Source organism: Heliconius melpomene, chromosome 6 (assembly GCF_056956725.1).
Source record: "Heliconius melpomene rosina isolate 202511_hmr_F chromosome 6, ASM5695672v1, whole genome shotgun sequence".
Classification (NCBI taxonomy): Eukaryota; Metazoa; Arthropoda; class Insecta; order Lepidoptera; family Nymphalidae; genus Heliconius; species Heliconius melpomene.
The window spans coordinates 5,043,035-5,068,455 of record NC_140394.1 but is presented as its reverse complement, the minus strand read 5'-3'; the positions used below and the strand labels follow the sequence as shown (position 1 = coordinate 5,068,455).

At 30.0% G+C, this 25,421-nt stretch overlaps 1 protein-coding gene across 1 annotated transcript in view; it reads right to left on the bottom strand.

Moving 5' to 3' along the window:
* The window catches only part of sNPF (short neuropeptide F precursor), a 31,026-nt gene that overhangs the window by 4,779 nt on the left and 826 nt on the right, over positions 1-25,421 (bottom strand). Inside the window, exon 2 of the mRNA XM_085187130.1 lies at positions 1,123-1,221. Coding sequence (XP_085043256.1) covers positions 1,123-1,219 — 97 coding nt within the window. The 5' untranslated portion in view covers positions 1,220-1,221. The remainder of the gene's footprint in view (positions 1-1,122; positions 1,222-25,421) is intronic.

Below are 25,421 nucleotides of genomic sequence, written 5' to 3'. Positions count from 1 at the left end.
TGTTTCTGTTAAAGTTAGCAATATTAATTAAAAAATAATTTGGGAATGTTTAATAACAGTATTATTTAAAGTTAAAAAAAAAACTTTATTAGAGTCCATTGAGACGTTTGGCATTGTACTCTATGGTAATCAGGGTAGACAGATCGAACCTAGTGTTAACACTCTCCGTTCCATACATATACAGGGTGTCCCAGGAGTCAACGATAAAACGAAACCAGGTGATAGACCAAGTCATGACAGTTATGAGAAAAATATAAAAAAAAATCTTTGTTATGTATTTTTCATATTATATTCATTTCATTTTAAAATCAAAAAATCTTTGTTATGTATTTTTCATATTATATTCATTTCATTTTAAAATCAATATAATATGAAAAATAATACAAAGATTTTTTTTTATATTTTTCTCATAACTGTCATGACTTGGTCTATCACCTGGTTTCGTTTTATCGTTGACTCCTGGGACACCCTGTATATTATATAGCCTACTTATAATATGTATGCATACATGACATAAAGTCATTGTTAAGATTTACGACCACGTCCATCTTGCTATGGGAAGCTAGATAAATACTCTCGAATTAGACATGGATAATTTGAACTGTTTATTTTGTTCGTAGCGTTGGTAGAGTAATTGCTGTTTCAATTTGGGTAGGTTTGTGTGTTTGTTTTCAACTTGTTGTCACACTCATTAATTAATGCGGTCAACGACCACGTGACCATACTCGTATGTATGAAGTACGTGTGTGGTAGGCTTTCTGGAATTTCATATATTAATGCTATTAAAATATACTTTTGTTAAGCGGATTTCTTTCTTATCTACAGTTTTACGTTATGTATTAGCAATGAATGGATGAAGTATAAAAATCTATATATGGACATTAAATATTTTAGTAAAAAAATTATATTGAAGAAGATTATTTACTTGAACTATTTTGTTTGTTTGTCTATTTGTATGGATATTGCGTGAAAAATGGCTTAACAAAAATTGGCATATAATAATACTTATATATTAATTGTGATAAACAAAAATATAAATATTACATAATATTTACAATATATTAAAAAAATATATAATTTCTATATATTCTGCATATTTGGTTCAAATCTTACTCTACTCACCTTCATACTGCGAAAGAGCCTGTGCGGAAGATGCAGGCAAAATGCAAATCGCCGAGAGGCCGTAAATTGCCAATACCAAAATAGTGTTCCGGAACATATCTGTAACAAGAAACGACAGGTTAATCGAACAGCAGTTAAAACTACTTAATTAACTGTTAAAGTTAACTATTTTTTAGTTTTCAAATATGTCACATATTCCGAATTTCGTTCTTTTCATGACTAGTGATGTTTCTAATTAAAATGCATATTGACTTTTACCATATAGTGTGCTCCTCGTAAAAGCGGAGAGAGAAAGAGCTAAAAATACAATAGAATTTTTGGGTTATAGAGTAATTGAAGTACATGAAGCCCACTTAGTGTATAGAAAGTTGAGAATAAAAGAATAGAAAATTTTATTCTTAGAATCTTATTCATACTAAATGATAATAGGGAATAATAATAGAAGAAAAATATTTTATACACCTAAAAAATAAATCTTGAGGCCGCCGTGGCGCAGCAGCACAGCCTCTAGCAGTAAACGTAACGGTTGTGGATTTGATTCTAATTGTAAAAAGAATTATTTAATATTTTAATTTTCTCTCTCTGGTAACAAGACATAACGCGTTGAGTCGGGTAATGTCTCGAAAATTGGGCGAAACGTGTTAGATGCAAATTGTCTTAGTACTAAATTCCCTCTGCCTACACTGCTATATGCGTGATACAGCGTGAAGTTAACAAAACTATATCTAGACAGAAATAAATGTTAACATTAAATATCTATATTTTAGATAGTGAGTAGTTTTAGCTACTCATCTTTAATTCTTTTAAATCAACACTATAGCACAAAAACTTCTATATTACAATATGAAAACAAAATAACAGTAACATGTCATAATACGAAACCTAATACGTTAAAAGAACGCAACTTCGCTTAACATATTCCGAGGGTGGTGCTGGTGAAAAAAAAAATCATTTGTGTTGAGTGTAACATATCTATCACGTTCAACAAGTAGGGCACCGGCAGTCAACGCTGTTCGTGCCGACTCGGCACCCTTGACGTCATCAATCAGGCTTATCACTGATGTCAAGCTAGTATTACACACGCAGCACTTTTGCTTCTTTTCGTACGCTTGTACACGCATCGGTGCGTATGTTTCATAATATGTTATTGCAGGAAATGGATTCCATTTAGATGGAAACTCGTGTGGAATATTTAGATATTTCATATTTCATACATATTATTATATTGCGTTGATATATGTATGAAATATATAGATTGATTGAAGCTAGTCACTAAGTTATCACTAAGTTGGGCCGATCCTTACTCGAGGAAATGAAATATTTAATATTTTTATTTCTTAGCTTTTTCTTTTTTAGCGCGGACTTGAGTCCCACCACTCAACACGCATGCCTATAGAATATGTCAAGAAAATAGTGAACGGAGTGCCTTGACTATGAAATGCAGTTTGAATGGACTGGCTACTGTTTATTTATTATTTTTTAAAAAATAATATTACATACTATTAAGAAAATACAAAATAAAAATTTTACTTATATAGATAGAGTTATCTAGCGAAATTTTCACAACGATAAGTGGATGAACGAGCTTTTATACGAAAAAATGTTTGAACAGTTAAGCTTATGTTACTCATAAGACCCTACTAAAATGTGTATAAAGCCTTGTTATTTTTACATGTTTTAAGATGGTTATAAGAAAAAATTAGTACCGACATTTCAACAGTATCTACTTGCTTCTTTTTACCCGACTGAGCTACATAAAGGAATGTAATGATTTTGTCAATCTACTCGCATGTACGGGTGTGAATGTATTTTATGACCTTGTAAAGGTTTCAACTTTTCATAATTTCAATTTTCAATTTCATTCGAAGTAACAGCTTCGGATTTATATCGATTTAAATTGTTCAAAAAAGTATTTTAGCTAATTTCCATCCTTATGACACGAATATCTTTATTATGAAAGTATTTCACTTCAATAGTTTTAATTCAATTCTTTCTTCTAACAAGTAAGTACTTGTTTATTTCTCTATAATTTTCGTAATCGGATTTTTTATTTTTATTATTTACATATTTTCATTTGTTTTCTGTAGCCACAGACATGCAGAGACAGCTTTGTAACCCCGTAACCTATTAAACTAATACTAATGCTAAATTTTCATTTTATTCTGTTAATGTATTTTACAATAATACGTAATAATACGTATAATACCATAAACCAAAAGAACGATGTATAAGGTCACAGGTGCCAACGTGTAATTTCAACACATAAATGTATCCAATTATCTCTATTGGATGAAACTCGATTTAATTTTGTTACTCAATACAAACTTACAATGGAATTCTCATATGAATATTCACTTCTATAACAAGATAGTTGGTACCATATGGCACCTATTAATAAGTTAGTTAGAGCTTTGATCCATGACATAACTTCGTAGGTTTATGATAGTATGGAACTTGCAGTTGGTAAAGTCTGGCGAGCTGGTGCATATTGCCCTGTTTATAGATGATACTTGGAAATTGCAAAGATATTTCTGTTTTCACAATACAATACAATACAATACAATACAAACACAAACTATGTTAAGTTATTGTTGTCGGAGTGGCCGTTTCAAAGGAGTTAGTCATGGGGAAAGAACAATAACTATTGGTTTCAAAGCTTTTTCCTTTGTTTTTTCATGTACAAAAATTAGAAAAGTTAGTCTCAATTTTTGATTAACTTTTGTTTATACAATTTTTTCTAAGAAATATAAAAATATTTTAATTATAAAACGCGGTTCGTGTACAACCATAAGCATTTTTGATTAATAGATATGCATATCTATATGATTTGGAAGATAAATAATTCAATGTAGAGAAATAGCTCAGACTTTAATCGCTATGAAAACGAAATTTCTAAAATAGTTTTTAACTGTGGTGAAAATACTACTTAGAAAAATATGTAAAAGTTAATGAAATATAATAAATATGTCTTTATAAACATTTTAAGTATAAAAAAAACTTTTAAACAAGTATAAGTCTTTTGTACTATATTTTGGTCAATGATAAGGAAATCTCAAAAATGTCTTGAAATAAGTTTGACTTCACCTACACTAAGGTGAATTAATTATTTTAAAAGAAAATTTAAAGAAAAACATTACTTTTGAGTAGCTTATTTCGTCTAACTGTAAATAGTAAAAATATTACATGCTATACGCAAAAATGTATCGATATTATAATCATCAATCTACTCATATTAAAATGTCAATTTATTCATGTCATATTAATACAGCCATATATATATAAATGCTTTGAAAATTAATAAAATCATGATTGATGATATTTTTTATATTCTGATTCAAATGGTTACAGATAGGGAGCCTTTTATATTGGCATCTGTATTCATTTCCAAAACATAGAACGACAGTCTTTGATATCGCGTGACGAAGCTGATGTGTAAAATGATATTAGGATATTTATTTTAGCTTCATGATGTATCCTCCACATAGAGAGGTAGCCTGGAGGGAGAGGGAACCTGGGAATCTAGTGTTAATAAGACACTTCGTTCTCAATAAGAACTTATATATCTTTGTTAACACTTTCCATTTACTGGAGGTATTGCGTGTTGAATGGCGGAACTCAACGCTTTGTCTCTTTACCATATCGGAGAAATGAAAATATTAATTATTTCATTTCTTTGAGTGGAAATTGAACCCACAACTGTTGCGTTAACAGTGGGACGCTTGTGCGACTGCGGCACGACTGGCCTCATAGTAGTATTTAATACAATTTATTACTTTTTTAACTAACATACGTATAAATCTAGAGTATTTGATAGTTATTTACTTGTAGAAATTATAGTACAAAGAGAGTATATAAATACTCTCTAACTTTTAACGAGTTTATTCACTGCACTATAATTTCGCTTCACTTCACAGTACATATGACACAAAATTACTTCTAATTTTGTAAATAACTATTACTTAGTATGTAAAACTTAATAAAAAAGTCGAATGTTCAGTAGAAACAATTTCCAGGACGGTTTATTATAGGTTCACACTTCATTGTCTGTAAAAAAAGTAAAAATTCGTATTTTTGGAATTAATAATTTTATTTATTTTTCTTTTCCATTTTTAATTACCATAGACTAGCCGTATTAAAATAAAAAAAAATAATTGACATAAAGCTTTTTAAATATGTCCAAACTCAGCTCTGACTCTCAAATAAATCGACAACTAACTGTGTTGACCTTCCCCGCCACTCTAAGAGCCTTTGCAATTCCATCTAAGAGTACAAATACTGTTGTGTTTACTCGAAGATTGATTTTTATATGATTGTTTTCGCTGTCTATTGTTATAATAACAGTTTCCGGAAGTTGATTTGCTGTATTCTCTAGCGAATGCTACTTCCGGTGAGTTAAGGGTTAAGTTACATTATAGTCTTACTGAATTAACGACATGAGCCAAGTAATATCTTTACTTGTTAATTAATATTAATAAGAAGAACGATATGAGCCGAAATAGATTTTAGTCCTTTGTTTATTTTTGTAGGTATAATAAAACTATAAAAAATATTAATTGATTGATTTCAACTCATATATATATATTTTCTTGTTAAATAAATTATTTAATTATTTATTGAATTATATTCACTGACATTTATCTCGATTTAATCAAATATTTAATAACAGTAATTAATGTTTCCTTCCGTATTTAGTGAAAGCATTAAGTGTTCCATTTTAATTATTCGGCATCAAATTAACTCTTCGACATCTTTGTAATTCGAATATCATTTGATTCTATTCTGAAAATATCTACAATGGAACCCTTCAGAATTTGGAATGAATCAGTTGTATGTAAAATATTTTAAAATAGTTTCCTATAGAATTTGGAATGAATCAGTTTTATGTAAAATATTTTAAAATAGTCCCTATAGTATTTGCTGTCATATCTATGTAGAGGTAATGGAACGGGGTGAACTAGACCCGTCTTTGATCTGCCATGCGGGAAATTGGTCGGCGACGCGACTCGGCGCCACCTGTATAGGTACACTATGCTTAGCATTAAATTTGCTTTTTGCTTATAACAGTCCGCCAAAATAATTTAAAAAATAGATATGTATAAACAAAAACATGTATTATATAAACATACAAAAAAAAACATTAAAAAAACCGAAAGGGTCTCTCACTATTACTATTATTATATATTTTGTTATAAATAAATATTGATAAATATCGTACTAACTGAATTATTTATTATATACATATATGGTAATACTAGTGGACCCGAACGCGGCTACGCCCGCTTGAACTATACGAATATTTATGAAATATATTTGTGAAATTATTTTCAGTTTTCAATAGAGAGATGCGTTAAGCAAGCTCTTTTTGGGTGACGTTTTCTAACAACAAACTTTGCAAATCGTTGCTTAGCAACGGTCGTTGTTATTTTAACATGGCGGAATAAATTGCATGTCCAATTAATAAGTATTTTAATATATTGGTATATATCGAAAATATTACAAATATGAGAAAAAAAAGTATCCTATGTTCATCCCGAGACCCTCAAGTATCTATATGAGTATTTTATCACAATTAAATTAGCGGTTTGGCCCTGATTGCGTAAAAGACAGACAGACAGACAGAGTTACTTTCGTATTTATAATATAGGTATGGATAAATGATTTACAGTTCTATAAAAATATTTTTTTTTGCCACAACGTTGGTAATAATATTCTTCATAAACGAAACATGTCTCGTATATTATTTTGATAACAAATGATATGCCTAGGTCTACAATATATCACTAGGTTAAATAAGAAATATAAATTGCTGTCAGTCTAAGGGCAACCTCGACGACAGAATGTATTACTAGATTCTTTACGCCGTTTTTGATGATGTTGAGGATATGGAAATTTTTTGCTTACTTGATATTTAAATAAAAATTAAATAAAAGACATTGCTTTTCAGCTTCACTTTGTTTCCTGCATGTACATTAGAAGAGTAGGCAGAGGGTGCCTAGTGTTAAGGCACTCCGCTTCCTACTTTCCGCACAATTCTGGAGGCACTGCGTGTTGAGTGGTGGAACTCTACATCAACCTTTGCCTCGACACCAGAGCGAAAAAATAAAAATATTAAATGTTTCATTTCCTGAGAATCGAACCCACCACCTGTCGCATTTACAGTCTGGCCACCACCGGCCTATACGAATGTGACATACATTGTGCTATTAGGCTGTAGAAACAAATATGCATTAGAGTTGACACGAGTAACTTCATATAAATTTATGGCTGTTACGAAGCAAAAAAAAAAAAGAATAAACCATGCTAGTGTACGCAGGAGCATATCGTATTAAAAGTTACATGACACTTCAAAACGTAAAATGCAATCAGCTTTCTATCTTTACCAACGCGAGTCAAACGACTATTTTATACTCTGCATTGCTTTGCGTATAAAAACTTTATAATTTGATTTTTGTTATTACTACACTGTGAAAAGAAGAGGTTATATTTAGACATCTTATAAGAAAAGAAAATAATTATTAAAAATAATATAATTTGTACAGTATAGCGGCACAAGGGCGTGACTGTAACGCGACGGTTGTGGATTCGATCCCCATCCGAGGAAGTGAAATATTTATTTATGCTTATATTTCCAATTCTTCGCTCTGGTGTCGAGGTTAAGCGCGGCGTTGAATTCTGCCACTCAACATGCAATGCTTCCAAAATTAGGCAGAAAATAGGGAACGGAATGTCTTAACACTGGGTGCCCACTGTCTATCCCGCGGTATGCGGGATAAAGCGTGAAGCTGATAAATTATGGTTGAATTTATAATAAGTTATATATGTTAAGTTGTAATTAATATGTTCTTACAGGTTCACATCCGTTATTTGCAGTGTCTGTCATCGCCTTCGAAGCACTCTTCAGTTAAGTTTAATTGGTTTCAAACCGACAGGTTTCGGAAGCTTAATAGTTGGGATCAATTCTATTTCTCTTCAAGTAAGTTCAAAGATGTTTTGCTTCATAAATTTAAATTAGGTATCGATATATATTGTGTTTTAAATAAGTATGTAAATTGTCTGTTTTTTTGTTGATAATGTTCTAAAAATTCTTGACACCTCTCGCTCGAAAATTTGAAAAAACAATCTAGTTATAATTTTTTTATGTTATAGATATACGTACATATTGGTTGGCAGCATTTTTTACTTAGACCGGCGAAAGGTACCTACATATTATATGGACATTTTATGGTTCTACTTTATGGATGACTGGTGAAAAATATTTTGGTAGTGTATATCAATATAAAATTCCTAAATAGTAAAAGTAAAACTACGAAAACTAGTTTCAGAATGGAATGGGGAGAATGGGGTACTCCGGAAAACATGACATATCCTAGTCCTTTCATATTGCAGTGAAAAACAAACATTACTGCGCCAACGATTCCACTGTCCGGGATATTGGTAATACAGGTGCACGATGATAGAAACGTAATACGATTTTAAACTACAGATGAAGCATTTTTCAGAAATATTTTCTTTTTTTTATAGTATAAATACCTACTTACTTAATTATTATTTTTATTATCAACATCATCCCTATTTACTAAATAGGTAGTACGTTTGACACTTGTCTAGCATATAGCAGAGTAGGCAGAGAGAACTTTATGATAAAACACTCCGTTATCTACTTTCGACCAATTTTCGAAATAAGCCGTGTTGGGTAGCCGAACTGAACGCCGCGATTTTTTTTGAGTGAAGAATTGGAAATGATAACTTCTTTGATTGGAAGTCAAACCAGTGATTGTCCCATTTACAATTAGACAATGGCTGGCACTGGCAATATTTTGATTGGAAATTTCTTAAACAGGGCTTGTCACCAACTACATGTCAGTTTCTTTATTTTTCTTTTTATGTATTTTTTTTCTAGTCGTCATTCAGAAATAATATTCATAAATAAAATTGATTTTATTACCATAATTCCATTTAAAATCACAAACTTATATATTAACCAAATAACGTGGCAAGCTATTTGAGTTAATTTGAATCGGAATTCGGTTCTATACAACCAGGACTTTAAATATAAACGAAAACCATTTTGAAATCTTAAACACCTTTATTTGGAGTTATGAATTCGTTATTTTGTTTTATTGTATAAGGGTAAAGTTTAGAAACAAATGTTAGGATTAAGTAAAATGATGAAGATTAATTGCTAAATATCGTTTGTATTAACTTTTTGATTGATTTAAGTAACTTTTAAACGTTGTTTATGAAAAGGTTACTAAACGCATAGAATAGGCTGTCTCATGAATTTCATGAATCTCATTTCTTAAAATTTTATGATATTATATTTGTATTTTAATTTAATAAATTTACATAAGTTGTTTTTTAAAATTTGTTTATCTGTTAGTCAAATTCATTTTTTCTTACAATTCTGCAATCTTTACAGTATCATGGAAGATGCTTGTCCTATACGAGAATAGTATGATTTTTTTCTTTTCTCTCTGATTTTTTCTTTTTTTTTATGGATAGTGTTTTTAATGTAAATTGGAGGTAATAAGATGTATTTACTTAATGTCTATTTTTTTAATTTCTTTAACTATACATAGGGTGGAGTGTCTTAGCATTAGGTTCCCATGTTCTCTCTGCTTACTTCTTTATGTGCAGGATACAGCGTAGCTTCACGCAAAAGAAGAAAAAAATAACAAAAAATCATACCCATTACATTCTTTCGTTACAATTGCCAATGTATTCGTTAGTCCTCTGAGGAGTGATTTTGAGGCCACTAATTCAAATGAGGGTTTCGTAACGTAATTTTCTCTCTCGTTTAAGATTTATTTTATAAAATAGTTTCTACATTTCCAGAAAACGAGGGAGCCGTTTTAATTTATTTCTAAGTTAAAATGTAAACTATATAGCAAAATAAAATTACATATATATTTTTTATTTTATAAAAGATGGACTGCCGAAATAGAAATAGCTAAAACATTTGATGAAAATGAAAGAACAATAATTCCAAATATAGCTTAGATAAAAAATAAACAAATGAGGAACGGAGTGTCTTATCACTAGGTACCTTCTACTTATTCGGCTAAGTGCAAGATAGAGCGTGAAGCTGTTCTATTTATTTATAGCTTAGGTACTTATCTTAATTTAAATTACCAATAAAACTGTACGTAATATACAGTTGTGGTTGTAAGGTATATGAAACATGAAAAAATAATCAAAACAACCTGATGTGCTCATTAAAAGCGGACTCCGATCGCGGGCTCGTTTCCTGCTCGCGTCCGGTGCCCGCTTGTTACTCTCATGAATAAAATACATCCAAAGGAAAAATAATTTCCATCACACCCTTTCCTAACTTTTGCGGAGTAACCTATCTCTAATTTTGTCAATTTTATTTTGTGCCCAATAAAAAATATATTTAAGTTTTTTTTATGTAAGCATTATTAGTTAATTTAGTGGGAAAATATATTTTTTTGAGGTAGTAGTGGCGTTGGGGCTTAAACGTGTTGCGAAAGGTTATGGGTGCCATTTCCACTTGAGGATGAAATATTCAATATTATAATATTTACTCGCTGTCGATATTTCCTCGCTCTGGTAACGATGCAAACCACGGTGTTCGGTTCCGCAAGACACACAATGCCTATAGAAAAAGCGGCGGAAAGTGGGGAATGGAAGTGTCATAATGGGAACGGATTATCTTCACACTAGGTTCCCAGGTGCCCTATGACTATTATACTATGTGCGGGTACAGCATAATTTTAATTCTCTTTTTCTCCACCACGACCATTAAATAATTTAGCTGACGTAATAAATTTCCACTTTTCAAAACAAGAAACAATTTTATAAGAATTTTAGAAACAATAGTTTTTCTTATTCTTTTAAAATACAGTTACTAACGAGTAAACTTTCATAGCAGTTGTACTTTAACAATAAAACGACTGTAGTTTTCTAAGCTGTGTATAACAGTTGCATAGTGTTTGCTTTAAGCAAATATTCCTTGCACTTTTTGATTGTCGAGGCACACATTTGACTTTTATTTGAAAGAAAGTTGATGCCAGTTGCAGAACAGGAGTGGTGGTGCGACAGGTTCCATTCCCACTCGAGAAAATATTTCATATTTTCATTTCTTCGCTCTAATATCCCTCGATATTAGAAAGCGTGACCTTGAATTGCTCCACTTAACACGCAATGCCTCCAGAATTCCGCAGAAGTTAGCGAAGTGTCTAAACACTACGCTCCCTCTGCCTACTTTGCTACATGCGAAATACAACGTAAAAAAATGTACGACCTAAATTTATTGTGCTCTTAGTTAAAACTTTCTCTACGAAATGATATTTATATGACGTACAAAACATTTGTCCCTCATGAATATTCAATAAACGATGTTTAGCAATGCCCAACGTAACTGGCACAGTTTTCAGCAAAGCCATATGTGGTTTCTGACGGAACCTTGTATTTCTTGGTTGCTGTGATTTCGGTGAACTACCGAGACAATAACTTTGGCTATGGAATTTACATACATTCTAGAAATTTTGTGTAACGTCTATCTAAATTAAATAAATATATACATTTCAAAGCAAAATCCCCAGAGAGATTTAATGTAGGCGTGCTTCAATGTAATTGCTAATTAATATATTTTATGAAAAATTATGAAATACTACGTAAGCAAATGTTTTGCTTACCTAGTTTCTCGTAAATTAGTTTTTAATTAGAAATGCTATAAACAATTAGTAATACAGATTGTAAATTATGAATTAAATTAAAATTAATTTATTTAGATTAGAGACATGTGAAGACGCATAAATTTTGCGTATTAAAGAGCTGGTTGGTGCCTTCGAAACGAATGTTTGCGGTCGAGTTCACTTCCGCGCGTAGCCTACACGCGTAGAGTAAGTACTTGCCGTCCATCTAGCAACTTATCAATATTAGAAGGGACATAATAGCCTGTAATATATTGACTCTACGTATTATTTGTTTAATATTCCTTAATATACATTTTGTATTATCATTAATTAATTATGTATCATTATACATTTAATGATATTTTTTTGAATATTGAAATATCTATTAAATTAATTGCTTATATGGAAAACTAGTATTTACAGTACTTTTGTTATAAGTAACATAACTATAGTAAAGACATGTATGAAACTTGACATAGTAATTCAACGACAGGGCCTCGGTGTCACGTCATCAAAGTTCTTGATGCAAGCCCTTGCATATTTAATAGAGATTGACGACATATTTCGTGAGTAGCAGAATATATGATAAAATGTATAGAAAATATATCGTTTATATTATCTTTTTTAGAAAATCCATACATTAAGTTAATTTTGGTAAAACGATAACTTCAATATACCAAAGCTAAAGCCATTTAAATTGTTAATATTATAATATATTAAATTTAAACTAAATGAGTAATGGTTATCTCAATATACTCGTATAGTAACAGCAACGTGTCGAACGGATTACAAGAGTTATAAATCTTATTATTTGGGTCCATGTTAGAGGCACTTGCTAATCGCATTGGGGCTAAATCAATTTATTGATGCAACGTCTTCAGTAGTTAGGGCTTTAATCAGTTACTCGTATCCGCTAAACACTATATCTATATTGTTCTATAATCCATTTCATTATTGTATATTGTTCAGTCAAAAATTACTAGTAACTCTAAAATTATTTATATAAAAACGTTTTTTTTTAAGAGAAACCGTCCAAGCACTCTCGCCTTCTAAGCCATACGTTCTCATCCCGCTACGTCGAAATTCTTATACGCTTGTTACAATTTATTTAAGTTGTTAGCATCTCTATAGAGCGCGGATTCAAATTCCGCTACGTTCAATAAAAATTATACGCTTTCCTAATAAGTATTTTTCTTTTCTAAGTGTGGAATAACTTTAAAAAATGTTAAAAAAATATTTTTTAAAAAATCTCTAAAATTTCATCTTTAAAGAAACAAGCGCCGGTAGCATCTGAGTGTCACAGACTGTAGTCATGTAATAGATAGGTCTTATCACATACATAGTGCCCTCCCAGCATTGAATAGGCCCATTGTACGCAACACAAGTGTTTACCGAGCGAGCCTTAGCTAAACATTCATAATAGCGCACTTCAACTTTCTTTCTACATTATTGTTCACATATTCTATATAACGAAAACCTTTTATTGTGACCACATTTAAAATATTTAGCTTTTCGTATATTCTTTTTATATTAATAAATTCAATAGGTAAATACTTATGCCAATCCATAAGTTCCATGATATTCATATTTTATAAATATATTTCGTTTATATTTTATAAATATATGTGATTATGATACCCATAGTTATAACGAACTTTCACTGAAATTAAGAATAGTTAAGTTAGGCGTCATTCTTTTAAATTTCCTTACATTAATCACAAAAGCCGAATATTCTTATATTCAACTTTCAGTCAAATTTCATACAAATGAGAGATATATTGCCTAAGTTTGAATAGTAAATCACAGAATTTTAAACGTCCTCAGCAATACAACATGGGAGATATGGTTTTGAAAGGGGCGCTATGAACCGCATCCGTCATAATTAAGTACGTCCAAGATGAAAAGATCATTCTACGAACTTATGTCTGAGAATATATTTTAATGAATAGTACATAAGTATAAGAATATATATAAAAATGTTGAAAGCTTTTGCTTGCACAAAGTACAAAGCATAGAAATACTAAAGAACATAGAAATGTTCCGGTTTTTAAGTGAATTGCGAAGGCGGGAAACAGTGTCTTAGCGCTAGGTTCCCTTACTAAAAAACCGGAGATAAAATATTATATAGTTCAAAATTTAGGCCCCCTCCCGTGTTTATAACACTCGTAATTACCTACGGCTGTACAGTATAATAAGTATGTAATGTACCTTTATTATAATATTAATATAGCTAATAACCGATTATAATACTATCAATAAAATCACAATATAAAAATTACAGAGTGCAGCAAATATATTTCAAAAGTACTTATTTATTCGGCAAATATACCTACCTACCTGCAATTCTGTGCAACAAGTCTTCTCTATTTACAATCGTTTTAGATGTTTGTTAGAAACCCACTTAACGAAGTCAACGTTAAGGAAAATCAAATAAATATACCTAATATAAATTTATTACAAAGTGTGAAACAAAATAAAGAATTTCATTAACACCGACTTTCATTTTCGAGGGTATTATACTTACATATTTAATCATTATCTTGTTTTTTGTGAACTAAAGAGGAATATTTTTTTCTAATTTAGTTAATATAACAAAACAATATTAATGTCGTAATATAAAAAAAATATTAAATATAACAATAGATTTAGGTGTTATATCGTCTCTATTAGTGAACTATTATTTAGTGCTAGTACATTTATCTAGTAACATTGTTCTTTAAACTAAAAGAAACAGATGCATTCTTTTATCTATATATTTTTTATCTTTGTCAAACAAGCAGACAGAGATCATTCCTTGTATTTACCTATATGACAAGAAAACAAAGGAATTAAACTTTAAATAACAGATTCCTCTAATATTTCTACATATAGCAGAAAAGAAATCTTCGTAAACCATAATAGCTGTCTCGCAGTAAACAGAGAGAATAAAGAGTAGGTGTTAATAATACACAATAAACTCTCCTCCCTACAATCGTAACCCACACTCGATTAGCTGGGCGTATATATAACGTGTGAATTCTTTGATTAGACGAGACGAGCCAATTTGACGAAAGCACAGTTTATGGGCACGTGCGTTTTATTGCAACTCTCTTAGCGTTTGCTCTTCTACTTTTACTTTTATGTATTGTAATACAAATCAAATAGATATAAAATTCTATTGATCTTGTCAATTCTTTTTATAGGTGCATTGTTTTTTAATTGCTTTTTATAAATATATGTTTTTAAAGGTGTCCAATTGTGTGTGGCGTTTGATACTCTTTTAGGAGAGCATTATACTTATATTCCTCTCTGGCAAGATAAAACACGGCGTTGAGTTCTGCCACTACAAGTTCGGGCGGAGAGCAGAGTATATTGACTCTCTCATCTCTCTTACCGAATGGGAAACGGGAAACTGTATGAAACGTAAAATATATATTTACTTCACACACGTAAAATCTCTGCTACAATCACATTTGTCGTAATCAACTCACGTACTTCGTCAAATTAATTTATTGTATGTTTTTGTATATTGAACGGTATTTACCCGAAATCGGTGCTAAATTAAAGTACTCGGCGTGCATGTTAATTATTTAGTGTTTGCCTTGTATTTTATTTATAAATTCAGTAAATATTTAACTTTACCAAAATAATTAATTTTACGAACCTTATCGATTATACTATAGAATTGAATGCTACAATATTATTAATTTGTCAGTTATTTATACGAAGATAAGCATGAAGACATAAAATAAGTAAAAGAGTAGAATATTAGAAATCAGGGAAATCTTATAGATATTCCTGTTGCTTTGCATATGGATTTAATACAAATATCTTATATTAATAAAGAAATATAAGTAAGTATATAAGGATAAATTATTTTTTATATATTTTCGCCTAAATCCAAGAACGTTAAAACATAAGCTGTAATAGTTGTGTTAAAGTAACTAAACCCATTAATCTTTAACTACAGAAGATGGTTGACCCGTCACTTCGAGTTACATTACAGGAAACTTACTTTCGAGTATAAGGACATTAAAGTTTGGCCTCCGTTAAGTTGTTTATATCTATCTATATATATAAAATCGAAAGGTCACTCACTCATCACGAAATCTCAGAAACTACAAGTGCTAGGAATCTCAAATTTTGCATAGGAGTTACTTATAGGACGTAGGTGCTCGCTAAGACGGGAATTTGCAATATTCGATTTCTAAGGGGTTCTTTTTGGGGTTGAAAGTTTGTATGAAACTTTGTTACTACAAATACTAGGAATTTCAAATTTTGCATGGACGTCACTTATAGGACGTAATTAATAATAACGTACTTCACGCAGGCGAAGCCGCGAGGGGGCCGCTAGTATCCTATATATTTGAAGATTAGACAAAGAAAATAGATATTTTATATATGTTATATTATATTTTGCAAAATGTATGTAATTAAAAAAACAATTATTTGATTTATTCTAATTGAAATAAAACTTTTCGTGTTGATAAAGAAAACTCGGTCAAGACGTAGGCTTTTAAATTAACCAAAAGTCACGTCACGGTCTTATTAAAACATCCCCTATAATATAAAACAAACAAAGAACGATATCATTATAAGACAACTTTGACGTAAAATTAAACAAAATAAACATTGATTCATAGAAAATTAAGAAAATAATATTTTATATTCGAGGCCAGCCGTGGCGTAGAGGCACAAGCTTGTGAACTTAAACGTGATAGATTGTGGGTTCGATATCCAATTGATAAAATAAAATATTTAATACTCGTATTTTCATTTGTTGACTCTAGTTCCGAGGCAAAGCGAGGCGTAGAATTCCGCCTCTCAACACGCAATGCCAGCAGATTTCTGTGAAAAGTGAGGAGCGGAGTGTCTTAACACTAGGCTCTCTCTGCCTCTCCTGCTTCATGCGGGATACAACGTGAAGTAATATAAAAAAATATATGTATAATATCTACAGCATAATCCCATGTATTAGAGAAGTCTACATTCACACCGTATAGCCAAGTATTGCAATACCGATTATATCTCTCTCTGATAGCAGATGAAAGCCGCAACGGCCACCGTTTGTGCGACATGCAATCCATTCAGGACCACAAATCGATCACACCCTCACCCCATGGCGACATTCAACAGATATTACATGAATTAAATGGAGTAAACACGTGTCTTATTCTTATTAGATTAGGCGAAGACAGATAAATTAGTAAATGTTTATGTTAGAACTAAATTCATGAGATACGATCGCTTATTAAAAATTTAACAAACATAAGTTTGCGGACGTTTTCACTCATCTTGTATGAAATGGAATACAATTGTAAATTTGTAATTATTTTTTCTATAAAATATCTCTAATAAATATCTCCATATCCATAAATAATAAACTTTTTGGTTTTTTTTTTTTATTATAATAAGTTCTTACTTCTGGTCAAATTTCGTAATTGTAGGTCCACGGGAACTCTATAGGTTTTTTCTTAAACTATGCTCTTTCATTCTTTTGATTGTGTTGACTTAAAAGTTTAATTTATTCTATATTCCAAAGGACAGTATACAAAAATATGTGACATTAATTTCAGAGCTTTACGTGACATGAAGTGACAGACGGTCAGACGGAGAACAAAGTGATGGTTCCATTTTTCCTTTTTAATTACAGAACCCTAAAAATTAAATTAACATATACAGAATCACTAATTATTTTGTCTACAGAAAGTTGCAAGCCAAGGAATATTACATATTCGTCTAAAAGTAGTTCTTTTTTTATTTATTTTTTCTAATTGTATACTAAATATAGTTTTACTGTTGTGAGTTGTAATTATAAATATAACCGCCAACGTATTCAACGTATCATTTCCAAGCTGCTCATTATATTTTTAATGAGCAAAGCCCCTTTTTATAATATACCCAGTATTACACATGGATGCGCGTTTACTTTTCATCCCAAGTATACTTATATACTAGAAGATAGCTATTTTATTGTAAACATTGTAAATAATCGTAGTTCTATTGATTATAACGAAACTGTTATTATAATTATTCAAAAATGATTTTTATAGGTACTTTATTGATAAAAAATAAATAAAGTAAATAAAAAATTTTATATTTATCAAGTAATTGACCAGAACGGAAAACTAACACGGAACAGAAATCCAACTAACAAATTGAATGACCAAATAAAAAGTACACACGAAACAGAACAACCGTTTCCGCTAATCGATAAAGTTTATGATAACGATGAAATCTCTTCCTTAGAAGGACAGAGATAAAATTCAACATGTATGCTATTAATTCTAACAAATTAGATTTAAGATTTTGAAAATATTTTAGTTGTGTTTTTGATAGATTTTTTATACGTCTTTCCATTAAAATTTAAACATTAGGTAAAATCGTGTTATCCTATTTTTATTTAAATATTAAATAATCAATTAACCGTTCTACAGCTTTCAGTCTGTACTTAAAGGAGAGCCTATAGTATTTTTTCAGCTCTAATAAAATATATAATACAAAATTTGTACGAATTTTCCAATACATCGCTTAGATCTGTCTAATAGATACTCATTTAAAATGTATATCTTTAGGGAATCACCGTACAAAATCAAAACACGAACGTTATATTATGTATCAGATCAGCCTGATTTTAACTAGGAATTTGTATTTATAATTTTATTCTCATTACTTTATATGAAAAAATAAATTTAAGGGTCATAATCAGAAAAGTGGACATTTTCGAATTCGTAACGTAACTGATAAGTAACAACACTGATAAAGTTTGTTACGAAACTGATGACATAAGGCATTATACACAACAAAATAACGATATTATATGAATAAAACTATTGTTTTTTTTATTTAATGAGACACAGATCAAAATTTTAAAGGTTCAATCGTTGAATTAACAGATTATAAATGTAAGAAGAAAACATAACAAAGTGAGAATATTAACAATATAATAATGCTAGTTCGTAACGTAATAAAGTTATATTTCTAGTTAGAGATCACAAAGTTAATGATAAAATTAAATTCACTTTAAAATATATCAAAATTTGAGTCGTTATCATTGGAATTAAGTTTAATTCTTTGTAAGTGTTTATTCCGCATATCTTCATATTTAATAGGATTGGTCTTTTTAAGACGTTCTCTATATCTAAAAAAAAAAGCATTTGTTTCAGCATTTGACATAGGAGCTTACGCTTACTGAAAATACAAAAATATATATCAAAAAATAATAATCACAAAATCACAACTAATTTCAGAAAGAATAAAAATAAATTTTAACTAAATCGGTTCAGCTGTTTCTAAGATTAGCGTGCACAAACACATAGACAAACAAGCAAACAAGCAAAAAAACTTAAAAATCATTATTTTTGGTTACTTTACGTTATGAAAAGTCACTAATAGTTTTTTTCATATGCCAGCAATTTTTTTTTCTTATATACATATTTTCCATATACAAGCACCGATTCGATAAAATTTTATTATAAACATATATAAGAAAACATTGGTACCGCAATTGTGAACTAGGCTTCATATTTTCTCAGTTTCGTTACGTAACGAAATATAACGAAATTGAGAATGAAGTCTGAGAAATTCTAACTTTTTTAAATATTTGCTCATAAGCCACGTGTTGCATGTGCAAGCACTGACGTTCTTTTTTGAGATTTTGTAAAAAGAAGCAAATAACATAAACAAGAAAACCAAATTATAGAATACTTACCAAAATAAAAGCCGTTTATAACCCTGAGATGTAATTTTACGCATTCCCTTTAAAACATTTGAACCCCTCAACTGCAGCGAGAACACTACTGGTTGTAGCTACGACAGCATTGACTTTTAGAATAATGGTGCCACAATAAAAACTAATATTAAATACCATCCAAAATAATTGCGTTCATATTTTAATTGTACGTTACTAGCCCTGAGTAACAAAAAGACAATATTTTGGGACAAATTTAGTTAATTAATATATATTATTTATTAAATAATGTATCGATAAAAGTAGTTCTATTTAATATTATGCATAAAGTAAAGTAATATAAACATATCTGAAATCAAATAAAACCATAAATATTCGTAACAAACCAATTTTTAAAAAGTAAAGTGGTGAATGGGACACGAAAAATTGTATGGAAGCATTTTGAAAAGTTTTTTGCAACTAACAAAAAATACTATTAAAAGCCTTAATACATTTAAAATATTACAAAAATCTTTAAGTTAATAAGTAAATTTATCTTAAATGGCAAAATATTTAAATTATCTTTAAAATTGTATTTTTAAAACGCATTCAAAGTAGCGGGACAAGAAAAGACACAAAATGTGCACTTTTTCTGATTATGACCCTTAAATAAAAAGAGCAAATAAATAAATTAAATGATATAAGTAATAAGCCACATTTAAAGTACAAGGATAACGAGTGTTCAAATTTCTTGTATAACAAGTTAACATGTTTTCCATATGACAATTTACTTTTATATTTTACTTTATTTTAATATACCTTATTATTTTTTAGTGTAAAATCTATCTTAAATATTAAAATACTATCAATATAAACAAATTAATAGTAAAGTTAGCTTCCATCACGTCATTACTGTAGAAGCTTTCTAAGTGCATATTCATATTTCCGTTGCATGGGACCGTGCGTCGACGAAACAATAAAATAGGTTTACGGGCGTCCTGTCGAGACGATTCGCATAATGCAGTCGTAAAAAGAGTTTATTGTCAATGACAAAACACAACTCTTCCCTTTGAGAAACCTTTTAAAACCTTTAATCATCATATTCGTAAAATTGAAAATATACACATACATTTGACTTAAATGTATGTGACGAAAATGTTAGATTTCTCGAGTGGGTGTCGAACCCGCAACCAGTCGCGCTTGCAGTCAAACTAATATTCAAACTCAGACAGGGTGCCTCTAAAATGATCCACACACAAGCATAAAGTGAAGAAATAAAAAGATTATTTTTATACAACTCGTTCCTTATGTAGGGCTTCAACGCAAAAGGTCATTAAAGCTCTACTAGGATAATTCAACCGTGAACTAAAATATGGCAAGGCGATATAGTACGTTTATTTTTAATTTTATGGCGTTCTTAATATTATAGATATACTTAAAATATCTAATTGCCCTAAATGTTTACAATTATGGTTATTTTTGTCTGACTAATTATTATTGCGGGCCATCGTGGCCCTGCTCCAAGGGCGTGACTGTAACACGACGGTTTTGAGTTCGATCCTCACATAGGGAATCAATTCACTATAGCACCAAGGCAAAATCACTCAACACTCAATGCCTTGAAACAACAGAAAGTGGGTAACAGAGTCTTAACACTACGTTCTCTCTGCCTTTCCCTTTGCAGCAACACAGCGTGAAGCTGAGTTATTGTAGTGACCTCATTGTTATAATATTACTATGCATTCCGTGTTATTTAGATGTCGTTAAGTCAGCCGTATGAACGGAGTGGAGTACTGCGATAAGAAAATCCTACTCGAGCGTCTAGCATTAATTTTAAAGGATTGCGTAAGAACAAAATTCTTGAAATATAGCAACGAAAGAAAAATACTACTTGAACTTACTAATTAAAAAATACGTTTAAAAAATATATAATATTACTATATTATATACTTTAATAATAAATTATATAAAATTTTATGTTAAATTAATAAAATATATTACTGTAATATATTTTTTACAATCAATAGAAAAATACCAGAACATTTAAAGTAAGTATTATCCGTTTAAATTCGTAGTGATGGAACGATTCAATTATTTGTAATTCCATGTGGTCTTTATTTGATTCGCGACAGACCCACAGCCTGGAAGACGCTACGAAAATTTAATTTATTATGAGAAATCAAATTTTCGTCGTTAGTCATGTTTTCGGGTTTAAATTATACTTCCAAAGTTCACTTTAAAACAGCGTGACAAATATTATTAAGTGTAAATATTTAACAAATACTAAAGCAAGCTTTACGAGAAAAAAAAAAGAATCATCAAAATCGGTTCACCCAGTCCAAAGTTTTGAGGTAACAAACTTAAAAATAAACACAGTCGAATTGGTACCTTTTCCTTTTACTTCCTTTTACGAAGTCGGTTAAAAATAAAAAACACTGATTTATGAAGACTATTTATAAAGTATCTATAAATGTATTAATACGTGAAGCTTTAATGACCTTTTGAGGTCAGTCGTGGCGCAGGGGCACGAGGGTGTGTCTCTAAACGCGACAGGTTGTGACTCGAGGAAAAGAAAAATTTTATATTTTCTTTTCACCGGTAACAAGACAACTCAACATGCAATGCCTCCAGAATTCGGCAGAAAATAGGGAACAGAGTGTTTTAACACTAGATTCTCTCTACCCTGCTATATGTAGGAAAAAGGGTAAAGCTAAAAAAATTGGTATCAACTTTGTAGCAAATAAATATCGTAGACTTGATGGCTTGCTACGAGCCGACGGTACGAGCGTAGTAGTTCGTAGCAGTTTGAGTATTATTTCGTTTAAAATATTTGCACAACTAAAACTGTTACATAATATTACATTTTTATATTACAATTTTTTTAGCTTTACGCACTTAGCATGGTAGATAGAGGGAACTTAGAAGTCACTTCCGTTCTCCACTTACCACCGAAGGAGATTCTGGAAGCATTGCGTGTTGAGACGTGGAACTCAACCCCGCGCTTTGGCTCAAGGCCAGAGCGAAGAAAAATTTAAATATGAAATATTTAATTTCCTCGAGTGACAATTGAATCCATAACCTGTCACGTTTACAGTCACATGTAAATATTTAAATATAAATGTTTAATGAAAGATACTAATTAAAAATATAAATAAATTCTTTCGGTTCGGTTCAAAGGCTTAACTATTTCCAACAAAGTTATTACTCCTATATAAGACTTTAAGTACCCAAAACATTATAGTATGCCAAAATAAGTAAATCCTCATACATAATATATGCATAAGGAATATAATATGAATACTTAGGTTGGGTTAAATAGCTTAAATATTTCTGTTGTACTATTATTTTAAGTTTCCGCAGTGATTCAGCTTAAAGAACTTTGATCCATAGGGAACCAATTAACAAAGTACACTTAACACTGAGGCTAGCGGGACATTTTGGACAATATTGTAGGGAATATTTATTAAAATATAATAAAAAAATAGTTCAAAATAATGAGGGCAGACGTGGCCTAGGGGCACAAGCGTCTAAACACGATAGGTTATGGGTGCGAAGCCTACTCGAGGAAATTTAATATTTTATGAAATAAATTAATATATATATTTTAATTTCTTTGCTCTAGTGCGAAGATTCAGTGCCGCAATTCAACATTTAATGCCTACTTAATTCGAGATTCAATCAGTTTTAATTTATCAATTATTATTATGAAAAATGATTATTTATAACAAATTCGTAAAAATTATTTTAAATGATAAGTGAAACAAATGTTAAAATAGTTACTTGAGAATATTTATTTTACGATTTTAAAGAGGAAAAATTCCAAGTACCTGTAATTACAGGATAATATTGAGACAAGTGGCTTATGAGATTGCATTAAGGACTTAGAGTTGGGTCAAATTTAATTAGTAAGCGGATAAATTGTTTATATTAAGTTACGTCCACGCATATATACATACTAAATGATTATTATTGTAAAGTTGAACAGAAAACAAGAACTTAATTCAAACAAATCTTACGAGTCTATTCCTAAAATTGTATTTTAAAATAGAATTGGTTTCGCTTGGAATTATATAAATTACAGATAATTATTCCAATAATTTCTTTTCGTTGTAATAACATCAAATTTCTATTTCGCTTTTCAAAATAATAAAGAATCAACCATTTCGACAGTAACTGACCCAATATAGAAAAATAGATTGAATAAAGGTCGGCAATGTGATATTAAGTTACGTATTCGCCAACGAACTAGTCGAGATAAATTAACTATGAATAACAAAACGAAATAACGGATAAGGCCAAAGAAAATGAGAGAATTACATGTCAATTAGCTAAATGGACACTATTACATTTCCTTTGATCAACAGTGATAATGTTTAATTTGTAAATCCGTCCGTACAAAGATTAAAGGAACATCAGCTGAGGTTGGAAGTACCGTGCCGCTTCACGCACTGTTTAAAGTTAGAGCACATTAAATATATACTTTATAACGTAATGAAATTAACATTTTATTTTAAGATATATAAAATAATGTATATGTAACCTACATATATATGATCTTTTGAACTTCCCTAAGTTATAGGATAGTTTAGTACTATTAAATATTATTTATTTAATTTCACGTTGCAATATCAAGATTTATTTGAATTTATTATTATAATTTTTCATTTCATATCAAAGTAATATGGTATATGTGAATATTATTTATTGCACATTTGAATAATAATAAAAATATTACATAACTTTTCACTGTTATGAAAAAAAATACTATTAATAATTTAGAAGTAAATAGGGAAAACCATATTCCACGTTTTTCTACTAAAAGCTTAGAATCCATATATAAACCACTAAGTCAACGAGCCCATATTGTATTTTATGAACTCTCGAATATGTCCGATTTAATTTCATACAAGCAACTTAGCGTAATTACATGTCACTTGGGCTGGAGCGAAGCATATAATATGATGAAGAATAACCTTATAACATAATTGGCAAACGTCGCCTTAAATTTCTTCAGACCTATATCAGTTTAGAATGTTACTTTAATCCAAAATAAAAATACATAAATCTTTCCTTTTCGTTTTTAAGCAAGAAAAGAATAATATCACATAAATGGGAGTAATAAATTGAAAAAAATTCTACATAAATTAACATAAGGTTCTCACGGTTCAACTGTCTAAAAAAATAAAAAAAGCTTTCACTACAAAAAGATTTCATAAAAAAAAATTCTGAAATAAATGATTTACTTTTTTTAAATGGTAGCTCAGTTGGAAGTATGGTGGTTGTAGGTTTGGTTCCCAATATGAGGAATTATTTAGAGAAATTGTACCCCTATTGAGTTTAGACAATATGCCACGTCCATTAAGTCCACTAAATCTAATTTCTGGAGTAGGTTTAGATTAAGCGTCTCCTCATTCAAATGAGTAATCTCTTTTTCTATACGTAGCACGAATTATGGGTGATGAATTAAAGAAGTAACTGTTAGTTTTTTAAGCTATTAAAATTTATACAAACACTTCAAAAATAAATTAAAAAGTTAAGTAAGAAATTTTAATCTGTAGTGGTATTTTGAAAAATAGTAAGTAGTTATTTTAGTGCAATTTTTTAAGAGGTCTTCTCTGAACAGACTGAAAGCTAATAAAAAATTGTACACTGTATAATGGAAAGTCAACATAGTCGAGACAGCTTTTCTATAAAAAGAAACCTTCGACCATTCTTTTTGCACATAAAAATAGTTTTATAAAATAGTTTATAATTATTTTAGACATTAATGGTTTACATAATATTTTTAGTATATTCAGTTAAAAAAGAGAGACCGAAAACCTCTACAAGATAAATGATTTAGATATTTAATTTTAATACTATGATATTAAATTAAATTGAATATATTTCTCTTGGCTCTTAATTTTCCTATGTAATATAAGATTTTATATTTTTTATGCATATTTACGTTCGAATGGTTTATTTTCCAACAGGTTTAAAACAACATACATATG